The sequence below is a fragment of the Mastomys coucha genome, unplaced genomic scaffold (assembly GCF_008632895.1).
Source record: "Mastomys coucha isolate ucsf_1 unplaced genomic scaffold, UCSF_Mcou_1 pScaffold14, whole genome shotgun sequence".
Taxonomy (NCBI): Eukaryota; Metazoa; Chordata; class Mammalia; order Rodentia; family Muridae; genus Mastomys; species Mastomys coucha.
In genome coordinates, this window is record NW_022196896.1 from 30,717,214 (window position 1) to 30,734,261 (window position 17,048).

The 17,048-nt window shown below is 44.7% G+C and overlaps 1 protein-coding gene across 10 annotated transcripts in view; it reads right to left on the minus strand.

The window, feature by feature from the left end:
- Nucleotides 1–1,956: 1,956 nt before the first annotated feature.
- Fam110b (family with sequence similarity 110 member B) overlaps nucleotides 1,957–17,048 on the minus strand; it is a 145,058-nt gene continuing 129,966 nt past the window's right edge. For 8 of the 10 annotated variants that reach the window (XM_031366686.1, XM_031366687.1, XM_031366692.1 and 5 more), the window contains one exon: nucleotides 1,957–4,833. In XM_031366686.1, the coding sequence (XP_031222546.1) occupies nucleotides 3,419–4,519 (1,101 nt within the window). In that variant the 5' untranslated portion in view covers nucleotides 4,520–4,833 and the 3' untranslated portion in view covers nucleotides 1,957–3,418. Of the gene's footprint in view, nucleotides 4,834–4,984; nucleotides 5,109–12,517; nucleotides 12,539–17,048 lie in introns of those variants that run through there. The other 2 variants (XM_031366694.1, XM_031366696.1) reach the window with 2 other exon arrangements.

Consider the following 17,048-nt stretch of genomic DNA (forward strand, 5'->3'; position numbering starts at 1 on the left):
GTGTTATACACTGTGAAACGTAGGACTGCCATCCACGATCTCTGTGTTTATTAGGAGATTTTTTTCCCCCTCTCTCACAAGGAATATAGTTATCAGGAAGCTATAGTTTAATAAGAGCACCATGTAGGCTTACACAGGCTGGATTTGTGGCCCTTTGAAACTAAGAGGGGAGGGAACAGTCCTCAGAAAACAACAAACTCCTGAGCTGCAGCAGCACGTGGTTTCAAAGTATGGGTGCTTGTTCTTGGGCTTTCATCCATTAGCACTGGGCCCTGGTAGGGGATATAGCCCCATAGTAGAGCTTTTGTTTAGCATGTGCGAGGTTTTGTGTTCAATTTTTCATTCAATTGCAGGCACCAGCAAATTAAAACCAACCAACCAAATAAACAAAAAACTCCAACCCAAACCCACATTCATAAAACACACCCTCCTCTTGCCCATGTGGGCTGCATTTGGGGATTCACTTCCTCTGATTGTGGCAGAGGTGTAGGACACAGGGACAGCCTGCCGTCCTCATGCACTCGTTAGTTATTCCCCTAGCATAAGGCAGATGCTCAAGGGAGATCTGATGGCTATTCTCTGTTGTCACCTTGACTGCATCTGAAATAACTAAGACATAAATAACTGTGCACACCCATAAGGGATTTTTTCCATAAGTCATTTGTAGTGGGAAGACCCACTTTTGCTCTTGATCTTTGAGTTGGGAAGCTACACTTTTAATCTGGGACACGTCTTCTGCAGATAGCCCATGCAAAGGTCATGGATAAGCATGCCAAGGCATCCATGTCTTAAAAAGTCACATTTCTATATACGTGAGGAGCAAACAACCCTTTTTTTGTTTGCTTAGAAAATTTCTTGCTCTATTAATTTGAATATGTATCATCCCCCATCCACAGGAGAGTTCTTAAAAAAAAAAAAGGTTCTTCTGGAAAGCAGGGTCCTAGTCACAGGGAACACCGCTGAGGGAAGCAGAATGAATTGAAAACCAGCAGGAAGAGTCAAAGAACCAAATTTGCCTTTCAGGAGATAAAATATTTATCAGTAAAATAGGTTGACAACCATTACTGCTTTCGAAATCTCATTTTTATAATGCTTCCTTATATTTACATATTAAGTATAACCTTAGAAGAAATTTCTTTTTCAAATTTCTTGATTCAATACTCATTGAATCCTCAGTGTTCAAGCAATGAGACAGGACACAGTTCCCAAGGAACAGCACTTCTCTTACAAAGCAGCTGTGAAAGTCTAAGGCTTTTTGAGGCATGGTTATTGACCATGGTGGTCCAGGGTCTGCCACCTTGAAAGATGAATAAGTGGGAAAAGACATGACCACACAGAGTGATACTGACATTGAGCCTGAACAAATGAAAACAGGACTAGCCATTTCAAAGTTATGCTCCCCCCCAGTAAGAATTCCAATATTTCAACTGTAGAGTCTTCTGAAAATTTTGAAAAAATCCTGATGTTTAAGGAAAGGCAAAAATAAAATAAATGTTAACTAAGTGAAGAGGCGGCATATTTTAAGGACCTTGCAGTAACTATTTTAGCAAACATATACAGAAGTAACTACAATTAAGAATAGTGCTGCTCATAATTGTTGAGATGGGGTGAAATCAATGTAACAGAACAATGTTTCCTGATGCCTATTAAAAATGTGCTTCTGACTCATAGTCCACAGTTAAGTTCCTTTTTTCTTTCTCTCTTTCCTTTCTTTCTTTCTTTCTTTCTTTCTTTCTTTCTTTCTTTCTTTCTTTCTTTCTTTCTTTCTTTCTTTTTTCTGAGATAGGGTTTCTCTGTATGGCCCTGATTGTCCTGGAACTCAGTCTGTAGACCAGGCTGGTCTTGAACTCAGAAATCTGCCTGCCTCTGCCTCCCAAGTGCTGGGATTAAAGGAGTATGCCATCACCGCCCGGCTTCACAGTTAACTTCTCATGAAGAAAATAAAGGACAAAGAAATCAGCACAGGTAAAGCCTACGCCAGAGCTATTTATTAGCATAACTTTCTTCTCAGATTCCAGAGCAACTAAAGTATGTACATAGTCTTACAGCATTCATCCTGTTTAAAGGCTCCTAGTAGCTGATGAGGACCAAGGTGGTTCTGATGTGAACCTGTGGGCTCTGAAGCTGTGCAGCAGACCACCACCGGGGTCCTCTGCTTCCACTGCCAACACTGGCAGCTGGCTCACAAGCTCCTGGAATCACCCGAGGGAGGGCAGGTTACTGTGGGAAGTGGCAATAAGAAACAACAAGGTGTAAAGCCACAGTGTTTCCACAGTTTTCTAGAGCTGTAACATTACCCACAGCCTGAGAGAGGAGACTATGCAAAGGGACAGTATCACACTGCTGAGATGTGAAACTGCCACCACTTGGACACTATGGAATGGAGACTATACTGACAGGAATGGTATCCTCCCTTCCCTTGACGTCTTCAGAGTGTGCAAACCTGCAGAAGCCCAACCCATCTGCCCCAAACAGAACAACAACCATGGGAGCAAGGGAGAGAAAGGATAGGAGTTAGTAGTTCCTGGCCAAGAGCACAAAACAAAATAATGTTTTAAAAATAGCATTCCTACCAGCTTTATTCAGCTGTAGAGTGGCACTTCCTGTCAGGTTAATACTAGAGATGTCTGAATTATCCCACTTTTAACAGCATCAACAGTCTTTCCCCCCTCCTCCCAGTCAACATTGAAACTTCTACATTTGCTTATCCCGGTTTTATCTGATTGTCTTTCCTGGGGTCAGAACTACAAAAATACCAACATATACACTGACTTGGATCGAGGACTACACTGTTGCCCCACAAGACTCCACAAAGTGGCAAGAGAATGCCAAGCTCGAAGCACAAGAGCAAGGCCTAGCACTTGATTTCACGTAAATAAACTCCAGCCTGGCTCTCTGTCAGTCATTCTGTGTCAGGTGGCAAGTCCCACATATTTTCCCAGTGTTATGGTCTCCCATGTAGGCAAAGTGGCTTTTTGTTTCAAAAAGATTCTGCTCTCAACTTAAAAGCCAGTTGATAAAATTTTTAATTAAGACACAATAGCGTAGGGTATAAAAACACAAAACCACATAAATATTGAAGAAATCAAAACCAATTTTTTCTTTCTTTCTTTTTCTTTTTTTTTTTTTTTTTTTTTTTTTTTTTTTTTTTGCTGTAAACAGTTTTGCTTAAGAGCAAAGCCCTAATCAGATTCTGGCGGGAAACTTTTGGCAGATGAGTGTTCAGCAAGGCTCTGCAGAGGTGTGACAAGGAAGCCAGGCCAGGTGCCATGTTGACAGGCATGCAACTTGAGAACATTGCACAACAAGCAACAAAAAGAGTGGAGAAGCTCACAACACTTCAAGGAGACCTCACAACCTTCACAACTGTGTATGCACAGACAGACCCACCCCTCCCTCTTTTTCACCACTGTGCCTCTTACACGTGGGACACCTTCTGTGACTCTCTAGCTTGTTTGATGCTATATAGCCACTTGATGATTCTAGCATTTCTTTCGATGGCAGAAATGCCATATGGCACCCGGTCATTGGCACTGTCATCATTTCTAAGGTCACTGTTACTGTCCTGAGACTGTTCACAGTCTGAGCTGATCATGCTTGCGCTGCGGAAGTTGAGAGAGATGATGTCAGAATTAGCCCTTGCAAAGTTCTCCATGCCAAGGTTTTCCAGCTCTTCCGGGTCAAGTCCGCAGTAGTTGAAGAACCTCTCCACATCTGCATCTACTCGGAAATACCTGTCACTCAAGTCTGACTTGGACCGCTGAAGGGAAGGTCTTCGGCTGACTCCACAGGCTGGCTCTACCTGGTCAGCCTCGGGGGACTTTATGGCAGCCACCTTGGGCTTGGGAGGCAGGGGAGGGGCAGAACTGCTGCAGGGGATGGCTTTAAGGGGCTTCACACTGGTCACTTTGCGGATGTCTGAGGAGCTGTGTGAGACGTGCAGGAAGGACTCCGCAGACTGCTCCAGCAGCCTCCTGCTCACGTGGGAGCTGCTCTCCTGCGGGCTGCCACGGCCAGGTGTAGGGTACACCTTCAGCGACTCTGCGAAGGAATGCCGGTGCAGGTCAGTGGTGTCCCTGTGAGGCGTCCAGTTTCGGGAGCTATGCTTGTGGCCAGAACCAGAACTGGAGCCCTCTGAGCTGTTGATGATGTTCTTGAGGATCTCAAGCTTGAGGGTCTCGCGTTGCACACCGCTCTCCGTCTTGGCATGGTTGCCGAACACCTTGAGAGTGGGGCTGCCCAGTGCGCGCTTGGTTCCTGGGCACACAGGGGGCTTGGCCAACACGGCCGGCTTCACTGGCTCCTGCTTGGCATTGATCACTTCCTGGCTCTTGACGTACTTGGCCTTGTCAGCCTCCAGCCGCTCTACCGCACTGAGTCTCTTGGGGTTGGGCTCAGCCTGCCTGCGGAAGTAGTCGGGTCCTTTGTTCAGGATGCGCAGGGGCACCGCCGACGTGAAGGTGCCCGCGGGGCTGACAGGCTTCACCATGCTACCTGTCTGTAGAGTCTCCGTGGGCATGGTGGGCGGTCTTTCCCCGGCAGCCGTGGTGGATGCTCTTCTGGGTGCCTCTGGCCGGCCTGAACAGACACATGTACACGAAGCACAAAGGGCAGATGAAGGATCCTGGAAGCAGTGTCAGCCGCGGCTGCGCCTCATCTCACAGCTCATTAACCGCCGCTGTGGCTTCGGTGCACTTTTCTCCCCTTCCAGGCCGCTCCTACACAAAAAGGCCACAGCCACAAGTTCCTTTTAATAGGCTTGGCTGCCTCCTTTCTTCTCCCTAAAGGCTGTGGGAGTCTCCTTCAGGTCTTTGTGCTCAACTGCAGGCAGAGCTGAAACACAAAACAACCAACCGCGGGTTAGGAGGGGCGAGTGACATCACGGCTGCAAGCTACAGAGGAACCCCGCAGTGCTCCCACCTCCCTGGCACCCCAGCCCGCCAAGAGAACCCCCAAGGTCAGCGAGGCTTGCAATTGGCAATACCCGGTTAACCCGGCACCGAGGGCCACTGGGACCTCTCCTGGAGCCTGCGCTGCCTCCGCAGCAGCCAGATGTGGGCGTTTGCCATAAAGAAAGCAGCCGAGGCTTCTCACGGAACTCTTTCAGCTGCTTCCCCATTGGTGAGAACCGCCTCCTAAACATGCCTGGCTGGCATCACTTAGAGTGAGACCCAGGAAATACTCGTGAATAGAGAACTGAGGGTTCAGCCAAGCCCTGTTCCGTTCTGTAGCTCATTAAACGCTAGGGGCTTCCTAAGACCTCCATCTGTTTTCCCGGCAATGTGGGCGACGTGTGCTGCTGTGTCCCCTTTGCAGGGAAGTAAAACTTGTAACCACTTATGACCAATCTGTCAGTAAAACCTTAAACAATCATTTCTTTAATAACAATCAATTTTTTAAGAATTTAAAAACTGGAAAGGTGGTGAGAAATGGGGATAACAAGAAACAAACCAAAACAAAAAAGCTTATAAGAAATACAACCGGTTTCAGTTTTCTGACTTTCAGCAAGGAGTATTATTTCAAAGCACTGTTCTAGAAACCAATAATGCATATAAAGTTTTTCTCATTAAAATTTACACTTAGTTAAAAATAACTATTATAGAAATACTTGGAGTGGAACCATATGAGTGGATAAGTTAATTATAAAATGCTATATAATTTCTCATACTTGACAAGTGTGAAACATCTTGTTTCCTTTTGCTAGTAGGAGAGCCTACTTATCAACCATTAGCATTCCAAAGAAGCCAGGAAATGACCTCAGCAGCACTCCCTTATACCAAGGAATATGGAGAGAGCCATACAGCTAGCTAACATGTTGAGTTACAAATGTGAAAACCATCTAAGGTGATATTACTGTCAGGTTTTCCTGTCGTGTGAGATACTGAAGACAGGGAGGAAATCACTGGCGTCTCTCCTGATAATCTTCTCAAATGCTTCACCTCTAAATACAATCCATTCTGCTTTATTGGGGCCAATTTTGGTAATCTGCAAAGGGATTTGTTTTAATAAAAATGTGTTCCTATGCAATATTTGAGAAACCCCAAGGCAATGAATACATAATGATTTCCTTTAATTGTGCGATTCTATTTTGATGCCTCAATTTGGTGAAAAAAAAAGTCAAACAGAATACAACACCCCGTTTCCTCCCATGAAAATTAAATGAGATTCTTTCTTTGAATGTAATTAGAAGGAAACTGCTGGAAGAAGCCCTACCTTGACTCCCTATGTTGGTTAATCAGCTATTTAGGGTCCACCTCACTGGGCAGGCGACAGGGTCTGTCTTGCTGAAAGCAGCACCTGCTGCTCTACTGAGTGGACAGCCTAGCAACCAGCAAGCCTGGGCGGGGAGGCATCCCTGGTGATCACACATATGGTATGGAAAAGCGAGATGCACAGTCAGACCACCTAAGGAAGGTCTCACTGTGGCCTTAGAAATATTTCCCTCTGTGACCTCTTTTTTTCTAACTTTTACCCCTTAGCCATGGAACCCAGAGCACCCCCCCCCCTCCCCAGGTCTCTCTAGAAGCAGGGGTATAGAACCCACAGCCTATTTTTCCCTTAGTGAGATCATACATTTTAATGGGTTTTCTGTACATCAAAAAACCAGATGGCTCACCTTGGGTCTTTGAATTTTTAATTCAAAGGCTCTAACCTAATGTAAACCTATAATCAGCTATTTTCCTGTTTTGTTTTTTTTTTGTTGTTCATTTTTGTTTTTGTTGTGCGAGGAACAAGAAAGCATTTTCTATATAGTACCTTACTGCTGGTTAGCTACAAAACTGTCAAAATGCCTCTATGTCAGAGAAAATGCCAGAAGGTTAGGTAAGAGTGAAGAATGGGTCTTAGATCTATGCCTAAGGAGAATAGCCCTCCAAGGCACCCAAAGACGGAGCAGAAGGCAGCAGCTGAGCGCCCTTGCACGGGCATGATTTAGGTAGATAAAATTCCTATAATCTATTCCTGCTCAGAAACCTTGGGGCTTAAGGACCCAAGACAGGGACTCATCTTAAATTTCAAAAAGGGATAGCAGAATATTGGTGACTGACTTAACTTCCTATGCCTTCTGTGTGGACTGCTCTTGAGGGAATTTTCCTCCGAATAAGGGAAGTGGTGGTGATCAGGCAACATCATTGGTATGACATCCTCACTGGCCTATGCTTCTCTCTGCTCTATTCTCTTCCACTTTCACTCTATTACGATCAGAGGCACAACATGTTATCACCACGGCCCAGCTTGCCTGCATGCCCAACTATCTGTGAAGGCAGGCTCTGGTCGCTTCTGAAACTCTAAAAGCCATCCGTACTCTGAATTCACAAGACTGGGAAATACAAATGCATCTTGTAGGAGACTTTTCTAGAAGAATCTCTGCTCTTCTTTCCTATGACTTTCGTCAGTCCTGAGACTGGCACCCTTGGGAAGGCTCCTTAGGCTTCCTAGAAACCGTGAGACACTTGTAAAGCCAACATGGAAAAATTGTGTTAAAAACAGTGATACCTTATAACTACTCCCTATTTCTTCTCTCCATTTCCAGGTCTCCCCTTTCTTCTGGGCTGTTTTCATCGCTGTAATAATTTTTAAATATTCATGAGAATACCCAAACAATCCAAAGGCATTGTGGGAAGATACCAACGAAAGGGAAACGCTACAGATACTTCTGGTACTCAAGGATAATAATAGTCATACTTGATGTCTGCTATGTCCAATAGCTGGGTGTAGTGTGGTGGTGTAGGTTTCTCTCACTTAATCCATGGCATCTGCTCCACTATTTCACATGGGGAACTGTTGTCAGGGGCACAGTTGTACAAGCCTGGAGAGATACTCTGAACTGTACTGTGTAGACCAGTCAATTGTAGATGATCCAGGACATGCCTCGGAGCTGTTATCTTAATGTCACGGACAAAGTAACCATGGAGTCCTCCAGGGAATGCTGTGGAGCACAAGACCCTGACATCTGGCACAGGGTCTCTAGTGCGGCTGGGATTAATCGCAGCAGTGAGGCCAACTGCTAGCCTGGGACTGGGGAACTATGCTTTTTTTAGGGAAAGGAAAATTTGATCTCAGTCTCATAATGTTCCATAAATAAAAGTAACTATAAAGTCTTGCTTTGTTTTTTTTTTTTTCCCCTTTGGTGGTGGGGACAGAATCCCAGGCTTGTTCATGCAGAAGCACATCCTTTATCACTGGCTACACCCCGACTGGGTATGCTCTCAGACTCCTGGCGCATGGCCGAGGAGGCAGAACCTGGTCGACAACCTGACAAAGGGAGAGACGTCCCCTTAGATCATGCTGCCTCCATTCTACCCCAGGGAATAAGTTTGAGCTATCTGAAGGGTAAAAAGACCAGGATAAAGAAACAGGGTTGAGTTACACAGCATAATAGCTGGGTATATCAGGCCAGATGTGATCTCCAAAGCTATTGTGGGTGGAGGGGTCATGATGTTTGATGGAGCTCTGCTCTGGGTGGAGGTTTCCTGGTGACTGGCCCTGTACTGGTCTCAAGAATAACACATGAGAATGCCAAGTTGGATTCAGGAGATTTCCATAAAGGCCCAAATTCTCCATTTCTTGTTAGATCATAAGAGATGCTATGTAGTAGAGTAGCAAGGAGGGAGGAGAGGACGCCCAAGGCTGGTTCCGTGTGGAAACTACAGAACTCACATTCCAACAGCACACGAATGGTTAAAGCTACCTCAGATTTTTATAAGCAAGTGTTTGGCATCCTTCTAATTTCTACTTTTCTAGACACTCATGGGGTTATTTAGGTAGAGATTATTATTAAGCACTGTCTGACCCTCAAAATGATGTGCTGTATCAGGGAACATTTAGAAACTTGAGGGGTTAGGGCCAGAAAATATCCTCTATGCACATGGTTCATTGAAAACATATTAAAGTCAGTGCTCCTGTAAGCCAGGCGAGGCATGCCTCTGTCCCTGGGCAGCAGGCTGCTGTGGTGACAGTGCCAGGCTTGAACAAGAAGCCCCAGTTCAGGGCTGCCCAGGAACATGTCTCTCTGTTGCTTAGGAGTAAATCCAGAAGTCTGGATAACATTCTGTCCCATGAAACACTGTAAGCCAAGTTTGCTCGACTGAGTCGTTTCTTCTCCTGTACTCCGAGCTTCTGGTAAATAAAAGAGAAACACCCTCTAAATTGTAAGTAGGAAAGAAAGCCACTGGAGTCAGAGCACAGCCTGTGGGAACTGAACACACCCACAGAGGTTTCCAAGTGTGAAAGTGGGTCACTCTCCCGGGTACTGCGGCATAAGTGGGGGAGCAATGCTTCAAAGAGCATGCCTGGCTAATTCCACTCAGTCTGCCTGACAGCTCAGTCTTGATTTGCTTATGTATAGAAGCAAACGTTGGTCTGGTGAACTGGAAATGCCTTGCTCATTCAAGGGAGTACATGGCAAAAGCAGTTGCAGGGCCTCTGAACTAGGTAGGATTGCAGATCTGATTCTATGGGGCTCTCCACCTCTGGTCACACATGATCCAGTGCATGTGTTACTGTGCTCTGCCACACGGCCTCTGCTCTAGTGTCTCTGCTTTTATTTTGCATGTTGGCTCTGGCAAAGTTTCTTTTCCCCCAACTCTCTTTTTCTTCCTTTCTCTCTCTCTCTCTCTCTCTCTCTCTCTCTCTCTCTTTCTTTCTTTTTTTCTTTCTTTCTTTTTTCTTAACTTATGACTTTTAAGTATAAAATTGCAACATGACTAGGAGCACTCCCAATATCTACATCCTAGATCATCATTTACAAACATAGCCATATCATTTTCATGCGCCCTTCTGAATCCTTTTCCAATGCAAGGAATGCGCTCAAAGTGTGAACACTCACTAAAGTATGCACTGTGTTCAACCAAATGACTTTTATCTAATGACTGAGCAGTTCTGAGTAAGTTGTCAAGCAGAAAAGCCACAGACAACGCAGGATGATTCAGGCCCATCTGCTGCAGAGTGGTTAAATAATGTGGTGGGAATGTTGTCAGCCTAGCAACAAGTGAACTCACAGCACATTCAACAAACTTGAAAGACACTATGGCTAGTGAGTGTGACAGGGGACAAAGGGACAAGACTGCTAGGAGGAGGGACAGAAGGACATTAAGCTTTATAGACAGTAATGAGTGGACAGGAAGAGAAGTGAAGCTATAGTAACATGATCACGGTTTTACCTTTTTAAGAAAATTCCCTGGCCAGTATGGGGACAGGTTAAGAAGTTGTTAGGTTTCAAACTCAGGACAGATGGGTGAGGTGCCTACTTAACATATCAAATTGGAGTTGGCCTCCAGGTTCTCCCTGTATCCCTCAGTCCCAACCTGTTACATACAGGTTCTGGCTGGCATACTTTGCAGCAGAGGGACTGGGCTGCTCTTCCTCCTGAGGCTCTTCTCTACATAATCCGGATGTTTTGGCCTCTCACCCCTCTCCTACCTTTGCTCTCCTGGCTGCTGCATCTGCTATCCCTCTTTCCCCGTTTTCTTCACCTCCCCCTCTTTCCACATGGCTCAGGGTCACATCCACTCTGGACTCTCCCAGATTGTCTCTGCCTCTGGCTATGCTCCCCCACATATGTGTAATAAACTTTTCTCCTCTGTCACACCTAGGAGCAACCATGTTCATTCCTTTCTTTTTTGTCCATTCACTTATCACATGCAACTGTAGAAGAAACAGAGCTGGAAAATGAAATTTAAAATTCAGATATCTAATATCCACCTCAACTTTCAACACATTCTCTAAACTAAAACTGGAATTTTTCCATGCTCAGCCCTCTGATGAAGCAGGTGAATTGCTCGCTTCATGTGGTTCCTGTTCCTGTTACAGGTCTCTTTTGCTTAATGTATTTCCTGTCCCATGCAGTTGGTTCTACCAAGGCTGACTACAAAATTGTTCCGATCTGTTACCATCTTCCAAAGAATACAGTGTAAGCCAGGCGGTGGTGGTGCACGCCTTTAATCCCAGCACTTGGGAGACAGAGGCAGGCAGATTTCTGAGTTCGAGGCCAGCCTGGTCTACAGAGTGAGTTCCAGGACAGCCAGGGCTACACAGAGAAACCCTGTCTCGAAAAACCAAAAAAAACCCTGTCTCGAAAAACCAAAAAAAAAAAAAAAAATACAGTGTAACTATTTACACAGCATTTACCTCTACTAGTCTGTATTACTTTTCTGTTACTGTGGCAAAATACTTGACAGAAACAATTTAGAAAGAAGAAAAGGGTTATCTTGGCTCTCAGTTCCTGAGGGGTTTTGTCCATTATAGTGCCTCCACTATAAGCATGGTAGAGCAGCCTACCTAATCAGTGATGGCAGAGGCATGTTATAGAGGCTATTCCCATGGCAAGAGACCAAGAAGTAGAAAAGATGCTAGCACCAGGGGATGGGTACGGCCTTCAACGTTCTATCCATAGTCATCCACTTCAGTTAGTTGGCCCTACCTCTTAAAGGTCCTACAATTTCCCCAAATAGCACTACTAGCTGAAGAACATGTCAAAAAACCCATTTCTGTGTGGGACATGTGAGATTCCAAAGGCACCAGAGGTATTATGGATAATCTAGCATTGACTTAAGTATGCATAACCTGTGGTAGCAGGCTGCATGTACCTCAGGGTCATTATTCATGGAGCTCAATACAAAGTCATAAATTTACTTAAAACATACTGAATTGTTAGCAATACTTGTGTAAGTTGACTGTGCAGCTCTTGTGTAGTGATTGAGCTTTGTAGGCAATAATGTTGTGCCACACTTCAAGAAGCTAGATATGCCCAGAAGGAGGATTAGTATACATTTTAAGCAAATAATTCTTCCATCTGAGACAAGGGTCTTGAGCCTCCATAGATTTTGGGTTGTGAGGGGTTTCCCAAAGCAGCTCCCTTATGGAAACCTAGAGAGAGAGGAGGGGACAGAAAAGGAAGGGAGGGAAGGCGAGGGAAGGGGAGGGGAGGGAAGAGAAATTAGGAAGATTTGGGGGAGGTTTTTGGGTTTGTAATCTGAGTTTCTCATAGGATTTATAGGAGTACACAGACACCTTGTTACAGTTAGATTTAGGATGAGAAGATGGCAATGTTCAAAGGTGACGACTGAGAAACACACACACACTGTATACACTTGAACCCTCTCCCTCTGTCCACCAGCCTTGCCAGACACTATCATGGCAGCCTTAAAACCAGTTATGTTTGTTCGCGCATTTGCTTTCCTCTTCCAACAGGCTTACAAACAACTTGTTCCTGTATATATTTCACAGTTAGCAGTAATGAGGTCATCACGGACAACACATCGAAAGTGTAGTAAGAAATCAAGCTTCCTGGGTGAGGGGATTTAAAAGAGACAGTGTCATTCCTGGTGAAAAGCACTTATTTATTTCAAGGAATAAGATTAGCCATGTTTTCACATTTGCCCTTTTCTTTCCTTTCCTAGTACAAATGTACTTTTATACCACTGCAATAACTTTTAAGGAATGCAAATATAAGATAGGTGTGGTGACACATGCTTGTAATTCCAGCACTTGGGAGGTGGAGGAAGGCAATCAAACTTACCACTAGCTCCATAGCTAGTACAAGGTTGGCTGGCCCTGGATGCATGCCTGGGATCCCTGGGGATGGGAGCAAGAAAGAGAAGAGAAAAGAAAAAAGAAAAGAAAGAAAAGAGAAACAAATGTGAACCTGAAGATTAGAAGGAAAAGCAAAAATGGGACTGAACGATACTTGTGCATCAGAAAAGACCGAATGTGCTCACTGTAACAGGATGAAAGGTATGGATGCATCAGAAGAGAGGGAATGTGCTCACTGTAACCTGGACAGAAGGGAAACATTTCCAACCAGGAGGAAAAATCAAGTCAAAACTTGAACTTCTTCAGGACCAGCACCCTTTCCATCAGAGATGATCTGTTTTCTCCCTCCTCTCTACAGTAACATCTCCTGCCATCTATAGTTTGGCAGCTGAATTTCAATTCCCCCACCCTCTTTCTCTCTCAGTGTTGCTATTAGCAATCAGCTTCAGGCTATAAGTAAACTCACCTTCTTTTAACACCATTATCCCTTCATAAATTCTCTGAAATCCCAAACTCTTCCTAATAACATTGAAACCTTTGATGACAGTCGTTTTTTTTTTTTTTTTTTTTTTTTTTTTTACGATGATGATTGTCTTAGTTAGGGTTTTACTGCTGGGAATAGACAATTCTTATAAGAACAACATTTAATTGGGGCTGGCTTACAGGTTCAGAGGTTCAGTCCATTATTATAAAGGCAGGAACATGGAGGCATCCAGGTAGGCATGGTGTGGGAGGAGCTGAGAGTCCTATATCTTCATCTGAAGGTTGGTAGCAGAACACTGGATTTCAGGCAGCTAGGAAGAGTGTCCTAAAGCCCACAGCCACAGTGACACACTTACTCCAACAAGGCCACACCTCCTAATAGTGCCTGTCCCTGGGGCAAGCATATACAAACCATCGCAATGATGATGAGTATTATTTTTAGTTGATTATAGTCAATCTTTCAACCAAAGTAATTCTCTGGGGAGATACCTCAGTTAGTAAGCATAAGGACATGAGGTTGTTCAGGCTATCGAAGATTGGTAAAAACAAACCAGCCAGGACTCTGGAGCTATCTATAACCTCAGCACTGGAGTGAGGAAAGAGGGTCTCTAGAGCTTCTTGATCAGCTAGCCCAGAGAAGTCAATGATTGGCCTCCACAAACACGCACATAAGAACTTGCAGACACATGTACATATAGCACATGGATGTCTACAAACACACTATACCCTGTCCCTTCCAAACTCTCTGGCCTTAGATTTCTATTTTTTTTTGTTTTAGTTACATATTTTAATTTTTCATAACATAGGCAAGCCATTTTCTCATGCTTTAGTTTTATGTAATTCTTCATATCTGGCTGTTTTTGACATATGCATTTTTTATAACCAGAATATAGGAAGCAATTATTGGGGCTAGTATGTAGATGCCAGGGAGGGCAATGCTCACCTGTCAATATTTTAGTAAATATGGGTCAAGGAATGGAATATGTACTCTGATGGTTCATGCATCGTAAGTTGATGGCCACAAAGATGTACGATAAAACCTACCCAATGGTTCTGGTTAGTGTGAGAAAATTAGCATCCCTAGTGTAAAAACCTGAAATGTCCCAATATCTTACTTTTCTTAAGTGGTGACATGATACTACATACAGGAAAGCCCACACCTGAAATGTGATTAGGTATGGTTAACAAGCAGGGGCACTCAAAGTACTGCACAAAATTCCCTTCAGGCTGTGGGTATAAAGTATACACAAAACATAAGTGAATCTCCTGTTTTGAGTAGATGTGATCCCCAAGATAGCTCATTACACACAGCAAATATCCCCTCACCCTGTCCCCAACAAACAGCAGGAATCTTACAGGCTTCTGGTCCCAAATGGCTGAAATAATGGGTTGTCAACTGTACTAGCTTATTCCTGCTGCCTCTGTGCGGTGTTCTGAACTGAGGTATTCTGGAGGGAGTTTGCTACCCATAATGCTTTCCCACAACATCAGGCAAGCAAAGAAAGCAAGATTCCTGGATTGGATGAGGGGCTGGGGAGAATGCCTCAGGAGAGCAGCAAGAGGAGAGCTCTGCTCAGAGCTAGGGTGTGCAACAGTAGGGCCACACAGGGAGCCTGACACAGGTCCTTAGGGGCTCCGAAGCCTGAGAGTTAACTTGCAACTAGAATGTGGGCGGTCAGATTGCTAGACTCCAAAACCAATATACAGCAAGAGGAAGCAGCTGCCTTTCCACAAGCACCAGGGGAAAGGTTGCTGTGCACTAGGGGAGAGATACAACTGGTCTACCAGAAGCCTGCAGGGAGACTGCCTGAAGCCCCAAGTGAGGAGGAAGCAAGAAATCAATGAGCACCCGCTAGTCAGTGCAGAGACCCAGCTGCTTCCATTCAGCAAGCCAGAACCCTCTGAAATGTGGCGTGCACAGGTACAGCAGATCGCAGCAGCGTGAGCCCAGAGAGCCCATGTCTCCTTCTGTTAGACACACATTCTCTTTGGTGCACATCACAGTCTCCACAGGGCTTGCTCTGAATGTCAGAGGTAATGACGAATGGGAGAGAGATTCAAGGAGGGAAGAGGGAGAACAATTTTGCCCAAGTCTCCTTTTCCCCAGAGGCTGGGGGACGGAGAAGCTAGCTGTACCCAGACAGGAGGATGGAGCTCTATTTGTGATAGGAAGGCAAGACCTTTCTGCCTGAAACTGAGCTGAGGACTCTAAATGATCTGAAGTCATGTGTCCTATTTGAGATACTAGTCAGGGGGACAAAGGAGAGCTCAGGGAATGTGGGAAAAAGAATACATCTTTCATTTTACCTCTGAAGGGATCGAGGCCAGGAACACCATGAACCCCCTCCCCCACCTCACACCCCCATTTGTCTTGATGTTTGCACCTGGCTTCTGAGAAGCACCTATGGTTGCAGTGCTTGGGTCTTATTCTCACGGGCAGCATGAGGTACGCTAGTCTGTCTGACCTAGCTACTTGCTGCTGTGCGAGTGTGGGCGAGTCACTGTGGGAATGTGAGCACGGGACAGTTTGTGAGTTTCTTAAGGCTACACTGCTAAGTACGATTTGCTCACTGCTGCTCCAATTCTGTTAAGTGATAGCTCAAGAGCTCATTGTGACAGACCCCACACCATTCAGCCAGCGCAGGCTTTGCATTAACTGTTCACAACTTGGCACTGGTAATCACCATCATTCTCTTTCAAGCTCATCATCATCATCATCATCTTTAAAAAATGATTCCATCAACTCTCACATGGTAGAGTTAGAACTATTAGTAGTAGTTTTGTTAAACTGGATTGCCTGCAGTTTCTGCTTAACAGGTCACCTGGATGCCTTCATTTTTTTTTTTTTTTTTTAATTTGAGGTTCAAAGAAACTATGTGTTTTCAAATTTCAAAGCAGTTACGGGAGCAAACTGGGCCAAAGCAAAAAACAGAGCCATTATTAAAAATGAAATCAAGCCCAATGTGGCAGGAGGAAAAGAGCAGGGTTGAGCTCAGCGCCTGCTGGGTTCTAATGCTTCTGTTGTTCGCCAAGGACCCTTAGAGAACCTGCACTCACACTTCATGTGTCATTCTCACATGAACTGAATCATCGTTACCATAGCATGTTTACCTTTACAAGTGAACAAGCAAATGAATCACAAACAAACAAAAGTCACATCTCTGGCTCAATGTTCTTCCTTGGTCCAAGCAGGGAATGCGTGGTTGTGAGGCCGGCAGCCTTTATTCAGGAGCTCTGTCCTTTATCTGGGAGTATGGAACTACATGCTATGTGTAGCTGGAGCCCAAGGTCCTGTGGAAATGCATTAACAAAAATACTTAACTAAAATGTAAAGTTATCAGACTTCCTAAGAATACTAACGCAAAGCCTGCATCAGCACAGCCATCCTAATCAAACACAGAACGGGGCCACTGTCAATTGGTTTTGTTCTCTTTCCTTAGCTCTGCCTTCACCTCTAACATCTTTTGAGTCAGTGCAGGACAAAATGTCAAGGGCCTCTGCCCTCTGTGATACACCAGTCCCTTAGTTATTGTGGGCACGGGAGTGAGCTGCCTGCCCCATTACCTGGGCCAGGAATAGCTGCCTGCAGCAGCAATGTGGTGAATGCTTGCCCCAGGAACTGGAGAGAAATGGCAGTGCCCCTAAGGCCATCTGCAGAGGTGGATGGGTTCTCTTTCAAGAAAAGTGTTGCTTTGTGGCATACAGAGAGCCCAGAGCAAGGCTCTGGACTTTTTGGATCTGGCAAGTTTTGTCCAGTTCTCCCTCCAACATTGATCTTCTTTATCTACATCTTGCATATCATTTTGCCTTTTCCTTTCACAGTATTTGTGTACCGTACAGTAGCTTTGTACCCTAAGGCTCATAACATAAAAAATGATTACTGCTGTAACACAGATAAGCAGAATACTTCTGCAAGAAATTTCTAATTTCTACTGTACAGCCTTTGGGCAAAAAAAAAAAGTTACTCTGAAATAAATACTAAAATCTGTGTTTTAAGAATCTGGGAAACATTTAAACTTGAAGGAGGCAAAATA